This window comes from Tachypleus tridentatus, chromosome 6, assembly GCF_004210375.1.
Source record: "Tachypleus tridentatus isolate NWPU-2018 chromosome 6, ASM421037v1, whole genome shotgun sequence".
Taxonomy (NCBI): Eukaryota; Metazoa; Arthropoda; class Merostomata; order Xiphosura; family Limulidae; genus Tachypleus; species Tachypleus tridentatus.
In genome coordinates, this window is record NC_134830.1 from 128,505,803 (window position 1) to 128,527,049 (window position 21,247).

Sequence of the window (21,247 nt, forward strand, 5' to 3'; positions counted from 1 at the left end):
TTGTACACAGACTATTCAAAACAAATACTCAATATATTTATGGGCAAGTATTTTATTTTATTAGAAATCCTTCACAAAAAATATAATTTTTTTGTATGTTAAAGACTTGTAATATTAAGTGAAATACTGCCAAATTTTTAAAGATATACACACTATACTGAAAGTTAGAAGTATTAAATCTACAAAGACTTTAAATGAGTGCAAAGAGGTCACATGGTATGTCACATACACTGATCCCACTCTTCACACACATTTTTCTTGCCACACCCACCTGTCAACATCCTCTTTTTTAAGGATTTGTTAAAAAACACAAAGTATTACGTTAATCCTAGATACAAAATAAAAAAAATTTGAAATCAGATAGGTTATTTTAAAAAAAGTCTTAAAATTTAATAACTCAAATGATCACCTAGTGCCTGTTACACGTTTGTAACGTCCAGGTGCATACACAGCCAAAATGCTTACTCCAGATCCAATGTTAACGACCAAAAAAGGATATGGATTACTGAAGTCAAAATGTTTCTTTTCACAGAGTTCTTCATTCAGAGGATTATTAAAGTAATAGCATTCTTCCTCACCATTTGCTTCTATGTAATGAATGCCACATATCAGGGAGTCCAACTCATCAAACTTGTGGAGTTCTAAATTCACCTCCTTCAAAATAAAAATAACAATTATTCAACACTTATGCTAGGTCTTACATATAAGACAGGCAGTGTTTTTGTATGACTTGTTATTTTTTTGTAATTAACAGTCATCTGAGAAACAAACAATTTCGAATTACAAAAATATTGTCAATATCACAACAAAATTTAAATTCCTTGTTGCACCACACTTCCTCACAATTTTATATTCTAATAGAGCATAGATGAATAAATGAGGAGTAATCTTATATTTCAAAAAACTCTGAATTATTAGCTACAGTGGATCTTATAATAAATGTTAACAATGTGTTGTAAAATTGAACAATTTTGAGATTACACACACACAAGCACACTGCAGAATTGGAAACTACCCAGCAAAGAAAAAATATTCTTCCCAAAATGTTTATCCTTGAAATAGTGTAAATCTTATATTCAGAACTTAATAAACATGAGTTATCACTGTATCCTTAAATTAAGGTAGTACTTTGCTTGTACAACTCACTAAGAAACTTTTATGACAATTCTGTCAAATCAAACACATGAGTTTGAGATTTTAACAAGTTTTTTTTATTCTTACAAAAATTAAATTAATTAACTGTGAATACAGCTGATTCATAGCTACACAGTTTTCTCGACTTCTTTTTATCCAATTTTAACGTTTTTGGACAACCTCTATTTTTGACTATTTCAATTTCAACAGACATAACTGTATTTCACTTAAGGCTTGTGAAGGAAAGGCAATATTCATGCTACGAATAAAAATATTTCTTTTTATCTGATGGTTTTCTTATTTCATTTGCATAACTTATAGAACTTTCTAAATGAATATTAGAATTTTCTTTTCACTTAAGGCTTGTGAAGGAAAGGTTTCAAAGTCACAGACAATTCTTTAGTAAAAATACTTTATTAAAAACAATTTTTTGTACACAACAGATTTGTAATATTTACTACAACCTTGTCAAATTTTGTGTAGATGAATTTAGTAAACTGAGATCACTGATACATATAGTTCTTACAAAACTTTCTTGACTCCGTGTTGCCCTCTTTATGCAAATATCCTTGCTCACTACAAGCACTGATGGTACACCTAAACTGATGTGTTTCCATGTGATACTGATACACTGCTGTATTCAAATAAGCATGCAATAACCCTCCAATGTATGGTGAACCTCCCAGCATTGGTGAATTTCTCCATACTGATTGTTCAATCATAACTTCTCAACTTTGCTCCTATGTGTGAACATACATGTCTTTGCCTGAGCTTTTGTGATATTGGTGTTTATTTTGGAAATATCTATTAAAGCACCAACTAGATACATGAAGTCTGGAGTTGAGTTTCAAATATTTCTGCATCTGCAAAATTTGTGGACTTTTATTTCCACATTATGAATTCACAAGTACAGATAACTTCCACTTTGCATGGTATAGAAAAACTATGTTGTTCCTGCTAGACAAACAAGTTAAATGACACTTGGTTCCTCTTTGGCTGTTAAGGAAGTGACAGATATTGTGCAATGGCAGATGGAGTCTTTCATGCAGACTGAATCTTCTGCTGATATTTATATACTACTTCCTATGAATTTTGTTTGTTACAAGAGATATTTTGACAGTTTTCCTACCATTTACCTTTGTTACATCTTCATCATTTTTGTCAGGGATCTACCTCGGCTTTTTTCATAATTTTGGGTCATGGTTTCTCAGGTATGCTCTCCCTCTTCCCTTCATTTTTGTATTCATCTTGTGCTACTCACTTTTATGTTTTTTCTCTATAGTCAAATTCATATTATACAATTTTTATCTTGCATTTGGCTCTGGTGCAGGCATACCTTGTCCTTCTTGCCTGCTTGCTGCATATGCCTTGGCTTAACATCAGGATATGTTCCCTTTCTTTTCTTGGACTCCCTTGCACTAATATCTCTTCTCCAAGTTTCAGGATTCCTAATTCTGTCCCTTCATTCCTTGAAATCCTTCTTCCACTTATGAACTTCCTCCCATTACCCTCACTAATTGGCTTAGTAGGTTTATCTGTTTAGCATACTCTTCACTAAATGGGGACTTACATTAACAATTCCAAGTAACCTCGTATAAAATTACCTTATGCATTCTTTGGCCTCTCACTTTTCACATCTGTTGGAAGAAAATGTTCAGGCTGGCATGTTAATTACCCTACATACCTTGCCACACATTATCTCTTTCACGACTATTTCTTTTTTGTTAGGTTGTGGACTACTTTTGGTCTCTAACCTCTAACCATTTCTAATTGGGTAAGTTCTTTTTTCTTTATCTTAAACTTATGGAGCCCTCTCATGCATGAGATACCTCCCACATTTCCTCATCATTCCCAGTGCACCTTTTCTTATTCAATCGTGAAGTGACAATTGAACAATCAGTATAGAAGGAATCAACAGCACTAGAAGGTTGTGTTGCACTCCTGTTGTTGGAGGGTTGTAACACGTTAACTTGTATGTAGCAATATCACATGGAATCTTGTAAATCTAAGTAAAATTTTCAACACTAGATGGGGGGCAAAAAAAGCTTGCATACAAAGAACAGCAATTAATTTAAAAAATTATGTGAGAAGAGGTATCTATCAGAAATACATTTTCAGTGTTGAAAAATGTTAACTTTCACATCTCAAAGATGAGTTAAGCTGATTCACTTGTTATACAAAGACCTGAGTGGAAAATTATTTGTTTTATTTTGGAAGATGTTAGTAAATTACCTCTCAAGCCATTCCAGGAAGAAGCTATTTTCAGTTAAAATACAAACTCTGAAATAATTTACAGCATATTGGGCTCTATTAATAAATAAGTTGGATGTTTAATGACTTGAGAAATGCACTCACACAATGATTAAAATTCATAGTTAAGCCAACTGTGTCTGGATTTTTATATGCAAAAACGGCTCGTTTGGGCTGAGAAAACACTTTACATAGAAGAGCGAACAACGTTTCGACCTTCTTCGGTCATCGTCAGGTTCGCTCTTCTATGTAAAGTGTTTTCTCAGCCCAAACGAGCCGTTTTTGCATATAAATTTCTCAACAAGTGGGTTTCTCGTCATCACTGATTATTGTGTCTGGATTTTGTCTTGAAATTTATCTAATTAAATCAGTAATTCATCTTCTTGAGGACAAAACACTTTATAATAAAAATTATGTATTTCAATTCCTAAATGTTGAAGTTACAGCATTTTCAGGTAAAACAAACAATTTCCCAAAATGTATCACATGTATGGGTCTGTTATTAAGTATAGAATTAGTTTGTTTTGAATTCTGTAATAAACTGCGTAAGGACTATATGTGTTAGCTGTTTATAATTTAGCACTGATAAACTAGAGGAAAGGCAGCTTGTCAACACCACCCACCATCAACTCTTGGGCTACTCTTTTACCAATGAAAAGTGAGAATGATCATTACATTATAATGCCCATGGCTGAAAAGTTGAGCATAAACAGGAATTGAACAAGTAATCCTCAGCTTGCAGTTTGAGCCCCCTAACAACAAGGTCCATTAAATACATAACTTATAAAATGAGGAAAGTAACCTTAATCAGATAATAGTCTTCATGGTGTAATATAAACATTAAAAATGGTAAATTTGAACAACTTCATAACCATCAAAAATTGAAATAAATCAAAATTACTTTTTTTTTCTATAATGACTTAATATTGTAATATAAAACCACATTAGTGTAACATAATTATCTTGAAGGTTGTAACAACAGTGTACAACTATTTATAATTAAATTTTATTGTTTATTGCCTTTGAACTGTGACTAACTACTGTCCATGCACTTACAAGTTGTAAATCACTCAGGGAATGTGCACTGACATTATACCATCAAATTATGTTACCCACAAGCTACTACAACTAGTACAAACAGCTGGTGTGTGTGCTTCTTGGAGGATTTTTATCATTATTTATTTTACTTAATATAAACTTAACTAATCAAAAATATCACTAATTTTACATTTTAGTTGCTTTTATAATTGTATATAAAGAATAAACATGGAAAACAAATAAAATACTTATCTAATTTTCCTTTTCCTTGTTTTTGATTGTCGAAGAGAGTTAACCCTACTTTTTTTATACTACTCAGAGTATTGCAATTAATAATTTTTATTTAATTAAATAATGCTCTGAACAATATAGACTAATAAGATGCAAAGTGTAAACAAATTCCCTTACCTTTCAAAAATGTTTTGGCTTTCTAACTTGGCAATAACAGTCATCCCAAGATCATCTTAGCTAGCCAATAACTTTATCATGGGAATGCTGTTCATACCGAGTGAAATTGACATTTAACCTTTCAGAACACAATGTTATAAAACACATCATTTAATAGATGAAAACTTTGAGTTTCTACTGGTTATAGATAATTAAACTTTAAAGTGAACTATTAACATACTTCTTCAACCAATTGGGTTGGTTGGTATTTCATGGCACAAAGCAACTTGGTTATCTGCGACAAACAACTGGTAAAAAAAATTAAAAATGAAGTAAAATTAAGCTTTGAAAAAGTTATTATGTTAAAATAAATCAAACTTCACTTTTTGAATTAAAAACCTAAGTAGTATTAAAAAGGGCAATGCCCTCAAAAAACCAAAAACATTTGTAAGGTAAACAGTGCCATTATTGCCAATGACACTATGCAGCATCAGGAGTCAACTTGCAGACAAAAGATGTGTAAAATGGTGCCATTGCTGAAAGTCACAATGACATCATAACAGAATAATGTCAACTGTTGTGACTTGAGTGTCACACAAAACAGATATTGGTGTATCAGTTCCAGATAAAAGAAAACAGTAAATTAAAAATTGTAACCAATGGTTAGGACAACTTCTTTCTAATCTTCACTGAAACAAGACAACCAAAGTCCAATAGAGGGTTTTATCTGGAAAAGTTTGTTTTCACATTGCTCACTCCAAGCTGACTGCCAACTGGTACAGAACTGAGCCTTGAATACAGAACAATAGTCCATGTGTGGAACAAGCACTTAAGTGCCAGAGCAGACAGATTTAGCTGCAGTATTGGTGAGCCTGTTCCTGTGAATACTAACGTGGGCTAGTATCTAGAAAAACTGGATAGAAGTGGATTTTAAAGAAAAATAGGCCAGTCGGTTTTGAATATCAGCGATAACAGGGTGAGAACTAACGTTAGGTGATTCTAGCACCAGTACAGAACTAAGCGAGTAGGTATAAATAGCACAATTTGAGTACTGCTTTGCTTCCATGTGATACAGGGCAAGAGAAATGGCATTCAATTCAGCAGTGAACATAAAAACTGTAGAGAGAACTCTGTGTGCAACCACTGAACCACAACAAACAATGGCAGAACCTACAGAGTCATCTGATTTCCAACGATCCATATAAATGGGAATGGAAGGATGGTTCAAAAGACATTCAGCAAATATAAGATGATACTTCCAATCAAGAGTATCCCTTTTCCTCAGATGACTCAAAGAAAGGTCACATTTGGGGATGGTAATAAGTCATGGTGGGATGAGCTGACCAGTAGATACAGCAATATTATCCTAGAACAGACCCAATTCATCCAAATGTGCCTGTATATGAAGGCCAGAAGGAACAATGGCAGACTGTCTGTTCTGAAAAAGCATGGCCCACTGAGGAAGGAAACCATAACCCCAGGTGGAATACTGTATGCTTCAAAATTTCTATCCTTACAACAGCATTTCACCTTGCAACTGTAGAGGAGGTTCATGAGACTGTATACAAACTCTGCACTGAGAAAGTGCAGAAAGCCCCCATGTAGAGCCAAATACCCTGATGATGAATTGGTCCATTATCTTCAAGGCAGAGGTCCTGGTAAGCCACAGATCAGAAACCCATATTCCAGTTTTGAATGAACAAGAGCATGGTATATCTTTAGTACAGAGCATCAATCTGCTCCTCAAGAGGGAGAAGAGTGGAAATGGAGGATGTTCAGTGCTCTTGTACATTTGATTCATAGCTGCTTGATGTGTGGTGTAAAGGTCAGCTTACACCCAAAGTCCCAAGAGCTCTGTCTCAGGGGCCACAGGTAACACAACTTCACTGATACAGAGTTCAGGATCAGGTTGAATACACCACTGGCAGCAAAAGTGTATACAAATGAAGTTAAAACCATTTGCTGTGGTCCACTTCAGTAAACAACTGAGGGCAGTCTGTAGCTGCTGCTCAATATACCTCATGTTTGATGACTGACATGAGATATGAAAGTTGTTGACATACAGCCCATTTGCAACAGTAAGAGGGAGTTGTACAGTGATGGCATTAACCTTTTTTCTGAAAAATGTGACACTCAAAACACAGCCCTGATGGACTCCAAGTTCCTTTAGAAAAGAACGGGAAAGTGTTGAAACCACACAAACATGGAATCACTCACCCATTAAAAATGTTAAGAAAAATGTGCAAATAGCCACACATCCGATATGAGTGGTGTCACAAAATGCCATACCTCCATGTAGTATCATGAGCTTTCTCAAGGAAAAAAAATATTGATACAAGATGTTGCCCTTTGATAAAGGCTTCTCTGATTGATGTTTGAAGTTGAATCAGGTGGTCCATGGTGGAGTGCTGTCGTAAGAACCCCCACTAAGTGGATGAGAGTAGGTTGTTTGATTCAAGGAACCAAACAAGATGAGCATTAACCATCTTCTCTGAGGTCTTACAGACACAGCTTGTCAAAGCAACTGGACAGTAGTTTGAAGGAATCTTGGGAACATTCCCTGGCTTAGAGAAAGGTAGGACAATAGCCTTATGCCAGGCATCAGGAAATGCATTCTCCTGCCAGATCTGGTTAAAAACATTAAAAAGAATAGCAAGAGAAGCAGGAGATAGATGGTGCAGCATTTTGTAGTGTACATCATCAGATCCAACCAATGTAGGGTCGGTTTGAGTTCCACTAGTGTGAAGAGGCAATTATAGTCATAGAGACGATCAGCCTGAAAGGAAAAAGGTAATCCTTTGCCCGAGTCTTGATGGCTGAGGTGGAGAATAAAGCAAAAGTGCTAGATATCCGACAAAAGCTTTCGCTGAGAGTATCAGCAATGCTTTAGGCATCAGCCACTACTTGGCTATCAGAGAGCAAGATCAAAAGGGGGGCAGAATTATACTGCCCACTGACCTTCAGAATCTTTTCCTGTATGACTTTGAAACTGGTGATAGAAGAGGTGCTGGTTGTGAACATAATCCAAGACTACTTCTAGCTTTGATGTCTTACCCACTGAGCACATGCATAGGCCTGCTAGAAAACGATGTGGTTTAAGAGTTGGATATGTACGAAAGGTATCCCAGGTGCATTTTTGAGCCTTCTGCACCATGTGGAATGCAGGATTCCATCATGGACAAGAATATCATAGAAAAAATGTGTCAAGGTTTTAGGAATACACTGAGCAGCTACTTCTATAACACATTCATTTATTGCAGCCACACACTCATCTGTTGATGGCTTACAGATGATAGCAGGATCAAGTTCAATAAGAGCAGTGAAAGAGGGCCAGTTGACTTGATCCAGCTTCTATCGTGGCACGTGGGTCAGGTGGCATTCACCATAGCCAGACTATCTCTAAAATACAGGAAAATGATCACTGCCTTATGGGTTATTGTCAACTCTCCATGAAAAGTGGGAGAATATTGAAGGGGAGCAAACTGAGAGATCAATAGCATTAAAGGACTGACTGGGTGCATGAAAATAAATATAAGAACCAGTACTGAAAACAGAAAGGTTGTGATGTGAGAGCATACACTCTATGCAGCAACCCTCCCATCAATATGTGAATAGTGAAGGGGAGCAAACTGAGAGATCAATAGCATTAAAGGACTGACTAGGTGCATGAAAATAAATATCTGGTTGTGATGTGAGAGCATACACTCTATGCAGCAATCCCTCCCATCAATATCTGTATCCCTCCCCAGAGAGGATTATATGTCCATTAAAGTCCCCCAGGATGAAAAATGGAGATGGCAAATGTTCAATAAGAGCATCAAGGTCTGACTGATCATATGTCTCTCCAGGCAACAGGTAGAGAGAACAAACAGTGATGGTGTGACCCAAGGAAACACGGATGGCTATAGCCTCCAAAGGTGTGTTGAGTGGCAAAGACAGGGTGGGCACATGCTGATTGACCAACAGTGCCACCCCACCATGCACTCATTCATCACATAACCTTTCATTTCTGTACAAAGAAAACTGCCAAAAGGTGACTGTATTGGTAGATTTCAGAAATGTTCCCTGTAAGAAAAGACAATGAGGATGATAAGAATCACTCAGTGCTTTAATGTCATCCTGATTAGAAAGTAAACTTTACAGTTCCACTGTATCAATGTGACCATTTTTACCTCATGTAGGCAAACTGGATGGAAAGCCCTTCTGTTTTCGACTACATCTTTTTTCTTTATTCGAGGGAGGTCTATCAACCTCCATAGATTCTATCCTGGGTCGATTGGGCAGGTTTCTGTCATTGGAAGAAGATTCCAGTAACTGAGGGCATGAATAAATGATTCTTTTGCATTTCAGAGCCAGAGAAGAAGATACACCTGAGGAAATGCCCATACCCAGAACCAAAGAAGTTAATCTGGGGGTCTGCTGGAATTAATGGTAGGAATAGAGATGTGTGTTGACATTGATTCATCAACTTCATTAACTACAGAGGTCAAAAGACTTTTCAGATGGTTTAAGAATAATTCTTTTGGAGGCATGGAGAGATCCATCTGCACTCCTACAGAAGCAATGGAAAGAAGTGCAGCAGCAAACATCCAAGATGTAGTGGTGGACAGTAACTTTTGAGTCTCAGGGTAAGAAATGTTTTGAGTCATTTTCAAATGTTGTACATCTTTTTCTTCCACCCATCTAGGGCATGAATGAAAGTAAGAAAGGTGACAGCCACTACAAGTAACACAATGAGGTCTATTTCACACTCATAGGTATGACATCTTTGAGTGACTGAACCACTGACATCAGAAACATCTGAGAGGGTTTGGAATATAATGGTCATACCCTGCAATTTAGATAACCTGCTTTGATGGTGGCTGGTGGATATGGTGATGTAAACGTCAAAATTAGGGCATTGGTCAGCATCATAATTCCATCTTTGCAAAGTGGAGATATGTCTCACTGCATAAATTCTTTAGGTGTAGAAACCAGAGAGGATATCTGACTCAGGATTTTCTTCAAATCTGTCTCAACAATAACTCCTTGTGACAAATTCAAAGTAGGATGGGAAGTAACCTTAAAGGGTATATCCCCAATGAACTTCAAATGCAAGAGGAGTTCAGTGTGTTTAGGAGTGAATGTTTCCAAAGTATGGCACTAGAATAAAGCTTTCTGACTGATGTAGGAGAGCCAGCAAGCCCCTCTAGTCTCTTCTGAATGAAAAAGAGAGACATTTGCCCTAAAGAATAGTCTGAAAGATAATGTAGTCTTAGAAAATGAGGTACATGTGTCTTAAAGGTTGAAAATTGTTGCTCAGAATCTTCAATACATGGTCATTTACCTATGGTCTGCTTTTTCATCATTTTATTTTGATTTTTATTTGGGAGATTCATAATAAAGAATTAATATTTCAGTGTCAACTGATCCCACCCACCACAGTGCCCTATGACATGACACACTACAATGCAACAATGCCAAGGTTTCTTGAGCACTATACCCAAACACCAGTATCAGACATAATGCCCACAACACCCACTGAGAATGTCCAACACTGGACTTGGTTCACCCTAGTCAAAGTGGACCAGCTGATTGACCATAGGGGGACATTCCAAGACCACCCATCTACAGGAATTAAAGGCCAAAGTGGTGTGTTAGGATTGGATCCCTCAACCACCAGGATCATCTCCTCTCCTTCATAGGTCGCTGCACATGGCAAACACATGGGTGGACCAGAGGAGGACAGAAAGGACAATCTTCTCTGGAGGTTCCCTCACCACATATAGGAATCCACACTGAGAGGTTATGAAAGAGAAGTGGTCTGATTTTCTATTTTCTATAGTTAAACTATAATAAATGACAACTTTATAGAAGTAATTTATTTTTTATTTTGTACTCTTTGAAAGAGTGGTGAATAAAATGGGGATGATGACATGCTAAAAGAAAATATGTTGTGTCACACATTACAGGAAATTTAGGATTTTTTGAAATATTGCCTTGTAGAATTAAGAGCTTAAAACTTATATACTATTAACATATGGATTATTAGTCAAGATTTTAAACTATTCTAATTGGTATAACATAAACAAAAAAGTAGTTTAATAAAATTTTGAATGTAAGATACTAAAACTTTGGGTCATGTGCAGTAAAAACCTACCCTGGTGGGTAGGATTAATAACCTTCACATAAAACTAGAGTAAGAAAGTACTCCCGAGTTCAACAGACAACCTAATTTTCTTTGTCCAGTTGACAGCACTTCCTCATGATCTTTGTCTTCTCAAAGCATTGTATGGTATTGTTTGGTTAATGTTAATTTAGTAAGTAGAAAGTATTACAACATTAATCTTTTCAACCTTAATGCTATATCCTATTGCAATAATCGTTTTGGCATAAGACATTGTCTACCATAAAGAAGAAAAAACAGAACAAGAAGAGGGCAATCCAAATAACTTTTTGGATAAAATGTTTATGTTACGCTGCATACAAACCAGATACATGAAAAATGTTCAAAATTCCTATATCATTAAAGTCGATAAAAGAATTATAATACATCTGCATATCACACTTCTCTGTTTCAGGCATGTTTTCAGGGCAACAATTAAAACATACTTTAAAATCACTAATCTTTAAATTCTCAAAATGGTGAAGGACATTAACTTCACTTCATAAGACATTGTCTACCATAAAAAAGAAAAAACAGAACTATTGGGTTGAGGAATAATTTGTGAGCATTTTTTCAAGTTAAAAAAAATATTCATAAATGAAACGCTTTCGCAAAATATTTCATGTCATTTGGTAGATAAATTTTTGCTCTAATAGATGGTGTGTTTGATTTTCATATGTCTTTAATTTTTGCTTTCATTTTCAGCTCATTAAATGGAATGTCAAGTGGACAAAATCGATCATTTTCGACGCCATGTGCTTTTCGCATTTAATTTCTTGCAATTTCGTTTAAAACAATGCATACTATATACCTAGGTATTACATGAAATAAAGTATCATAATAAATGTTTTGGGTGTAATGTGTTCATGCATTGAAGTATTGTATAGTCTTGCATGTAATGCTCGAATGAAATTATTTAAAAATGCTCATGAATTATTCCTCAACCTAATAGAAGAGGGCAATCCAAATAACTTTTTGGATAAAATGTTTATGTTACGCTGCATACAAACCAGATACATGAAAAATGTTCAAAATTCCTATATCATTAAAGTCGATAAAAGAATTATAATACATCTGCATATCACACTTCTCTGTTTCAGGCATGTTTTCAGGGCAACAATTAAAACATACTTTAAAATCACTAATCTTTAAATTCTCAAAATGGTGAAGGACATTAACTTCACTTCATTCGTAAAAAAATTTAATGTCAAATGAACAACACAAATCATTTAACCCAATATCAATATACATTAATAAACTTGACATAAAATACAGTTAAAACTTTTGTTATATAATTCTTGATTATTCATTTATAAATGAAATATTCAAATAATTTATCAATCTTCACTTCTCTAAATCACATGACACTCCTCTGATCCAAATTGCTTATTTTTGATATCTCTATGTGAAGTCTTGAGTGACACACATCAGACACTTATAGTACACATATTTCTAAAACATAGTTTAAACTTAAAGCTTCAATCTTCTTAAGTATTATTCATTTTGACAAATGGATATCAAGGTAGCAATAAGAATAAGAATGCTATAACAGGATCTTTATTCTCTCAATTAAATGTGTAAAAAGTGCTTTCTCTACCCATACCATCCAGTTTTTACACATATAATTTCCTCTACAAGTGGGCTTTCTTGTCTTCATGGTTTATTCTCTCAATGTTTAGACACTCTCTTAAAGAAAATTTGTAGTTAAAATTTTGAGATAATAAAGATCCTGTTATATCATTCTTATTCTCATTGCTACCTATTAAATCTTACTTTACTGAGATTAAACAAATGTCAATAACTATTTTTTACATTTGCTATTATAGTATTTATAGTGAAAAGAAAAATATAATTTTAATTTAATGAATTCCTTTTAAGGCCTGCTTGTTCTGACAACAGTTACAAATTATTTACCCTACAGTTTCATTATTTACTATCAGCAAGTCACCTTGACAAGCCAACAGAATTATCTAACCTTACTTACAGCTTAATTAGTGCATTTTTAACTTCTCATTGAGATGTCACAGGTACATGCAACTATATCTTGCTGCTCCAATGGTATTGGTCAGGTTTGACCTTGATGAACAGCAGGAATACTATCTTGGTCAGAGGCCTACAGATGCTTTTTCTTAAAGCTCCTCAAGTATTGTTCCTCATGTTCTGCTTTTGCTTTGATTGGATTGGCCATGATTTCAACTCCAACACAGTGTACAAAATTATGGACAACCCACAAAAAGATACAGTCTCATGTTTTGCAAAATAGTCCATCCACATTTCCACGTTGTGGGCCTAAGTGGTGAAATATGAATTGTTTTCTTGCAACATCATCATTGAAACAACTGTCATCCTCTACCAAATTTTTAGTTTATCCACTACTTCTGTGAAGCACTGTACACCCAACTGGTGATCTTTCAAACATGCAAGTAGCAGAAATAATTTATTATGAAACTCACAGCAAAAACTCTTTCTTCATCATAGAGTATCCATACTTGGTAACTATGACTGTACAACTAGCATACACAGTAACATGCTCTAATCCATCCTGCAACTGCAATAACACTACTTCAACTCCATTGTCTCTTATGTCAGTTTCCTTGTCAAGGATAAGCCTGTAGGGAACATCCATCAAAGCTAACATGGGGATTGAAATGCCTGATCAAAGCTTACTTTCATTAGTCAGAGAACTGACAAAGATGCTACTATTTTTGAAAAACTTAACGTCAAGTTATGAGTAATATAACACAAAACAAAGGAAATTTTTACAAAGAAATTATACATCATTCCCATAAATGAACACTTCTGTGGTTTTACCTTTATGCTTGCCTGAACTGTCTTTCATATGTGTATCTTCATTTTCACAGATGTGAACTTTAAAGCATGGCTAAATGTCAGCACACAGTCTTCAACTCACCAATCTATTCTGGCTAACCTTGGTATTTCCCACTACCCATTCACCAAGACAGACACTCAGAGATATAGCTATCTGGTTGAATGATCTGAGTGCTATAGTATTGAGTGAAAGCTGATTGATATTGTAGACCGTCATAGTAACAGTAAAAGTCTTATGTCCAGAACATGTCTTCAACTAGACTTAACATTTGTCCTGTGCAACCATCCCTCTCAATTGATAAACCCTCCAAATCAATCAGGAATTCTGCTACAGGCAGAAAATGCAACTGAGTTTATAAGAATACTTCTCACAAAAACAACTGGATTTTCTGTCTGCAGTAGTATTCATAATTGACCAGGATCTGCTAATAACTAAAGGAATGAAAGAGAGTAATTCTAATCAGGCAGTTTAAATAGGCCTTCCTAGTGTGTGTGTGTGTGTGTGTGTGTGTGTGTGTGTGTTATGACAATAATAGGAGTAGTTGATAAAAAAACTGAAACAATTGATTCCATATATTCAATGAACAAATCTTAAGTAAAAATGCTTAATTGAAAGGCAATTTCTTGCATATAAAACTTTTACATTTATAACTTTCTTTTTATGTAGTTAAAAATATTTTTATATTGAAATTATTGTTGAAGTTCATTAGTTTCTATAAATATCAGCTTTAATTGATTTAACAAAAACATCAAAAAATAATTTAAGTATTCTGATGGATTTTGTATGTAAATAAAATGAAAAACAGACTTTTATTTTACATTTCAATTTGGTATACTCTTTAGTACAAGACCTTTTAAAATTGAAAATGTTATCTTGTGAAAAAGAAAATGAAAAAAACCCACTCTTTTAAAGTCCTCTTCAAATTTATATGCTCCTCCACCAGTTGCACAAACTGTACTAGCCAATGTGGCTATTCCTTTAGATTTTGCCAACTCCAAAAACACTCTCATCTCACTGGTAGGAAAACGGATGAAGTGCAAGGTGCCAATATGTCCTTGAATTTCTACATTATCCATCTGCAAAAAAACAAACAGACAATACAAGTGATGATAGGTGCATTAAATTCAAGAATATTAAGAGCTATCAAACAGAAAATTAGGACTATCCTGGCACATCCTCTCTTGCAGGATTTGTTGACAGTCCCTCTCACATTTAATTGCATATTACCTTTTACCAACAGAAAATTAAGTTTGTCATCATTCAAATGACATATTGTATAACAGTGTTTTGAACATAAAATAGTCAATTTTGATTCAAATTCAACTTTGGTTCCATGGGAATCATAGTAGTTAATTTGGATGTATTTGTAATGGCTCTTGCTACACAGTTATAAAGCCAGAAAAACTGTGTTTGTTTGTTTGTTTTTTGAAATTTCGCACAAAGCTACTCGAGAGCTATCTGTGCTAACCGTCCCTAATTTAGCAGTGCAAGACTAGAGGGAATGCAGCTAGTCATCACCACCCACCGCCAACTCTTGGGCTACTCTTTTACCACCGAATAGTGGGATTGACCATCATATTATAACGCCCCCACGGCTGGGAGGGCGAGCATGTTTGTGCGACTCGGCACCAAACTCAGCACCCTCAGATTACTGGCGCGACGCTTTAACGAAGCTAGGCCATGCCGGGCCCAGAAAAACTGTGAGTATTAGAGAAAATTTGTCTGCTTTTTGCATGTTATTAGTGTATCTTCTTTGGTACATTATTTAATTAACTGCCATCAAAAGGTTGGTTGGTTCATTTAGTGTTTTATGGCACAAAGCAGCTAGGCTATCTACGCTAAATGTCTGGTAAAAAGGTAAAAATAAATTAAATGTAGTAAAATACATAAATGGAAATGAAGGTAAAACAAAACAGCATTGAAAAACAAAAAAGCATAAAACCAATGTTGATACCTAGTATACAATGTTAAGAGAGAAAGCAGAGTAAGAGAAGTTGTAAAGGACTTTCTTAAGCAAAATGATAATGATCCTAACCCACCACAAAGACTAACAGGTAAGTACAAGAACCACAGTCAAGAAAATGACTGGAGTTGGTCTTTCCAGTTCTGGTTCTGGGCTATGTGTCATTAAGGCCAGCACCAAAAGGTAAAGTAATAAAAGTGTTAAAAGACATGCAGCAAAATTGTAATAACAACTCGCCAGGAAGATTAACAGGTAGTTCAGATGGATAGTTCAAACAGCAGCATTAGTCACCTAAGTTGGCCTTTCCAGTCCTGGTGTCGAGTTATTTAATGTTCTGGCCATTTTCCAATTTCAAATTAAACTAGAAAGATTGAGACTCTGAAAAGGGAACCACAATTAAAAAGGTGGAATGAATAAATATCAAACATTTAAATGAGATTAATAAGATTAATGGCCATTAAAAAACTAAAAACTTTATCAAGGTGGACAGTGTCACCGTCACCAATAACACTGTCCAATGTTACAGACAAACCCTGGGACAGAACATGTTTAAAATAGTGCCGTCGTTGAGAGTCGTAACAATGGCAGGAAAGTAAAATGTGGCTTACAGTGATTTAAGTGTTACACAAACTACACGCTGGTGCCTCAGTTCCAGATAAAAGAAAATGATGAGTTAAAAAATTGTGACCAACGATAGTCTAGTTTGAACAACTTCCTCCTTCCGAACCTTACAGAAGCTTGATGGCCAAAGTCCAATATAGGGTTTTATTTGGAAAAACTTGTTGTCACGTTGTTCACTCCACGTGGACTGCCAGCTGGCACGGAGCTGAGCCTTGAATACAGGACCATAGTCCACGTACGGAAAAGACACAGTGGTGATAGTGCCAAAGCAGACAGATTTAGTTGCGTGTATGCAAGCTCGTTCCCACGAATACCAACGTGGCCTGGTATCCAGAAAAACTGGATTGAAGTAGATGTTAATGAGAAATGGGCCAGTCGGTTTTGAATATCAGTGAGAATAGGATGTGAGCCAACGTGAAGTGATCCCAGGGCCAGTAGAGAACTAAGCAAGTCAGTATAAATAGTGCAGTTGGAGAACTGCTTTGCTTCAATATGATCCAGGGCAAGAGATATGGCGTACAGTTCAGCAGTGCACACAGAAGCTGTAGAGGGGATTCTGCGCGCAACCACTGAACCCGCAACAAACCATGGCAGAGCCCACAGAGTTACCTGATTTGGAACGGAAAGATTGTTTGAAAGATGTTCAGAAAATAAAAGACGGTACTTTCAATCAGGAGTATCTGCCTTTCTCAGATGACATAAAGAAAGGTCACATTTGGAGGCTGTAATGAGCCATGGTGGGATGGGCTGAACAGTGGATTATGCAATGTTATCCAAGGACAGACTCAATTCATCCAATTGTGCCAAAAGGAGCAATGGCAGATTGTCTGTTCTGAAAAAATATGGCTCACAGAGGAAGGAAAACACATCCCCAGGTGGGATGCATTGGGAAGGAACAAATTTTTGAAGAATATAGCAAAAACAGTTGCAAATGGCAAAGGTGCAGAAAAGGTTCATGAGATTCTACATACAAGTTTTGAACTGGGGAGGTGCGGAAAGCCCCAGTGCAGAGTCGAAGCCCTTGATGATGAATGGGGTCCAGCATCTTTAAGGCTGAGGGTCTGATCCATAGTTAAGTTTTGATCGAACAAGAGCAAAATATATCTTTAACACAGAACATCAATCCCCTCCTCAACTGGTGGTAGAGAGGACATGGAGGATGTTCAGTGCTCTTGTGCATTTGATCCGTAGCTGCTTTAAGTGTGGTATAAAGATCAGCTTACGGTCAAAGATAATCCTCAAGAACTTGGTCTCAGGAACCACTGGCAGTGAAACTTCACCAAAAGTGTATGCAAACGGTTTTAGAGAGAGAGAAATTAAAGCCGTTCTCCATGGTCCACTTCAGTACATGATTGAGGGCAGTTTGTAGTTCCCACTCAATATATCTCATATTCAACGACTGACATGAGATGTGAAAGACATCGACATAGAGTTCGTTTGCAACAGTGACAGGGAGTTGTTCAGTGATGGCATTTATCTTTATACTGAAAAGTGTGACACTCAAAACACAGCCCTGAGGGACCCCAAGTTCCTACAGAAAAGAACGTGAAAGTGTCGAACCCACACAAACTTGGAATCTCCTGTCCGTTAAAATTTTTTTTAATAAACATGGGTAAATGGTCATGTAACCCATATATATGGAAATCTCAGAAAATGCCATACCTCCATGTTGTGTAATTAGCCTTCTCAATGTCAAAGAATATTGATACAAGATGTTGTCATTTGAGAAAGGCTTCTCTGATTGATGTTTCAAGTTGAATTAGGTGGTCCGTGATGAAGTGCTGTCGTCGGAACCCACACTGGGTGGGCAAGAGGAGGTTGTTTGATTTGAGGAACCAAACAAGATGAGCATTAACCATCCTTTCTAAAGCCTCACAAAGACAGCTTGTCAAATATTTGGAAGGTAGTTTGAAGCAATCTTGGGATCCATCCCAAGTTTAGAGAAAGGAAGGACAATAGCCTGGCACCAGGCATCAGGAAAAACATTCTTCTGCCAGATCTGGTTAAAAACAAGCAGAAGAAAAGCAGGAGATAGATGAGATGACACAGCATTTCACAGTGTACAGCATCAGGTCCAACTGACGTACTGCCAGACTGATTAAGGGCTATTTTGAGTTCCACCAGTGTAAAGGGACAATCAGCTTGAAAGAAAATAGGTGATTGCTCTGCCCAAGTCTTGATGGCTAAGAAAGTGGAGGAAGAAGCAGAAGTGCTAGATACCCAGCAAAAGCTTTCACCTAGAGTACTGGCAATGCTCCAGGTATCAGCTACTTCCTGGCTATCAGAGAGCAAGATCGAAAGAGGGACAGAATTATATTGCCCAGTGACCTTTCGAATCTTGTCCCATATGACTTTGAAACTGGTGGTACAAGATATGCTGAGTGTGAACTTAATCCAAGATTCCTTTTGGCTTTGACATCTTATCCACCAAGCATGTGCATGGGCCTGCTGGAAAACAATGTGAAATACCTACAAAAAGTATTCCAGGCCCGTTTTTGAGCTTTCCATGCCATGTGGCAGGCAGGATTCCACCACGGACGAGGATATCGTGGAAAACGTGTCAAAGTTTTAGGAATACACTGAACAGCTGCTTGTATAATACAGTCAGTTACTGCTGCCACACAGTCATCTATTGATGGCTGATTCACAATGGCAGGATCAAGTTCTGTGAGAGCAGTGAAAGTGGACCAGTCTGCCTGATCCAGCTTCCATCGAGGCACTCGGGTAGGGTGGCATCAACCATGGCCAGTCTCTCTCAAAAGTATAGGAAAATGATCACTGCCTAGTGGGTTATTGTCAACCCTCCATGAAAAATGGGAGGATAATGAAGGGGAGCAAACTGAGGGATCAATAGCAGTGAAGGACTGACTAGGTGTGTGAAAATAAGTGGAAGAATCAGTATTGAAAAGAGAAAGATTGTGATCAGAAATCATACGCTCTACAGAGTGACCCCTCCTATCAATAACAGCATTTCCCCAGAGGGGATGATGTCCATTAAAGTCCCCAAGGATTACAAAGGTGACAACAAATGTTCAACGAGAGCATCAAGGTCTGATTGATCATATATCTCTCCAGGGGACAGGTAGAGAGAACAAACAGTGATGGTATGACCCAAGGAAACTCAGATGGCTATGGCCTCCAAGGGTGTGTTGAGTTACAAACACAGGGTGGGCACATGCTGATCAACCAACAGTGCCACCCCTCCATGCACTCATCCATCACACAGCCTGTCATTTCTGTACAGAGAAAATTGCTGAAAGGTGACTGTATTGGCAGGTTTCAGAAATGTTTCTTGTAAGGAAAGACATACAGGATGGTAGGAAGCAATCAGTGTTTTGATGCCATCCAAATTAAAACGTAAACCTCGACAGTTCAATTGTATCAAGGTGGCCATTTTTAATGACGGGTAGGCGGAGTGGCTGGAGAACCCTTCTGTTTATAACCACGTCTTTTTTTCCTTACTGTCCTTATTCGGAGGAGGTCTATCGACCTCCATGGATCCTACCCTGAGTCAATTGGGCAGGTCTTTGTTATTGGAAGGGGATTTCAGCGACTGAGGATGAGAACGAATGATTGTTTTGCATCTTGAGGTGGGAGAAAAATATGTATCTGAAGTGATGACTGTATTTGAAACCGATGGATGTGGATCTTGAGATTTGTTGGACTGTATGGGAGGAACAGAGATGGGTGTAGAAGTTGATTCATCAACCTTTTTAACCATGGAGGTCAAAAGGCTTTTCATTTGTTTTGAAAACGATTCTCTTGGAGGCAGAGAGAGATCTTTCTGCACTCCCACTGTAGTGTGTAATGAAGTGCAGCAGTATATGTCCGAGATGAAGTGGCGGACAGCAATTTCTGAGCCTCAGGATAACTAATGTTATGAGTCGTTTTCAAATACTGCACCTCTTTTTCCTCCAACCATTTTGGGCAAGAATGAAAGTAGGAAGGGTGAGAACCATTGCAGTTGACAAAATGTAGGTCTGTATCACACTCATAGGCATCATGGTCCTTGCCACCACAACGAGCACATGTCAGGGAACCACAACATGATGTCTTTGAGTGGCCAAACTTCTGACATTGGAAACATAGGAGAGGGTTTGGAATGTATGGCGCACCCTGCAATTCAGATAACCTGCCTTGATGGTGGTGATGTAAATGTCAAAACAAGAATATTTGTCAGCAGTGTAACTCCATCTTTGCAAGTGGAGATGCACCACACTGCAGAAACTTCTTGAGTGGAGAAACCAGTGAGAATCTCTGACTTGGAGACATTCTTCAAATCCTTTTCAACAATAACTCCTCATGATGAATTCAAGGTAGCATGAGGGGTAACCTCAATAGGTACATCCCCAATCGCCTTTGAATGCAAGAGGAGTTCACTGTGTTGGGATGTGGATGTTCAAACCAATGTGTCTCCAGATCGAAGCTTCTTTACTGACTTTGGAGAGCCAGCAAGTCCCTCTAGTCCCTTCTGAATAAAAAAGGGGGACATTTGCCCTAAAGTTTTTTATGAAAGAGAATGTAATATAAGAAAATGAGGTACGTGTTACAGATGTTGAAGATTGCTGCTCAGAGTCTTCAAGACATGGTCATTTACCTATTGACTATTTTTTCACTATTTTATTTAAATTTTTTGTTGGAGGATCCATAGGAAAAAAAGGAAAATTTCGGTACCCACTGACCCTACCCACCATGGAGTCCTATGAGGGGACGCACTACAGTGTCATGCAAGGACATTGCAGCAACGCCAGGGTTTCATGAGTACTATAACCAAACACCAGCATCAGACACAATGTCCACAACACTTGTTGAGAACTTCAAACACTGGTAACTGGTTGACTCTAGCCCAAGTGGACCAACCAGTTGACCCAAGGGGCCA

At 37.0% G+C, this 21,247-nt stretch overlaps 1 protein-coding gene across 7 annotated transcripts in view; it reads right to left on the reverse strand.

Moving 5' to 3' along the window:
• LOC143253633 (pantothenate kinase 1-like) overlaps positions 1 to 21,247 on the reverse strand; it is an 85,194-nt gene that overhangs the window by 40,566 nt on the left and 23,381 nt on the right. For all 7 annotated transcript variants that reach the window (XM_076507796.1, XM_076507794.1, XM_076507792.1 and 4 more), the window contains 2 exons: positions 14,687 to 14,860; positions 410 to 654 (listed from right to left, as the gene is read on the reverse strand). In XM_076507796.1, coding sequence (XP_076363911.1) covers positions 410 to 654; positions 14,687 to 14,860 — 419 coding nt within the window. The remainder of the gene's footprint in view (positions 1 to 409; positions 655 to 14,686; positions 14,861 to 21,247) is intronic.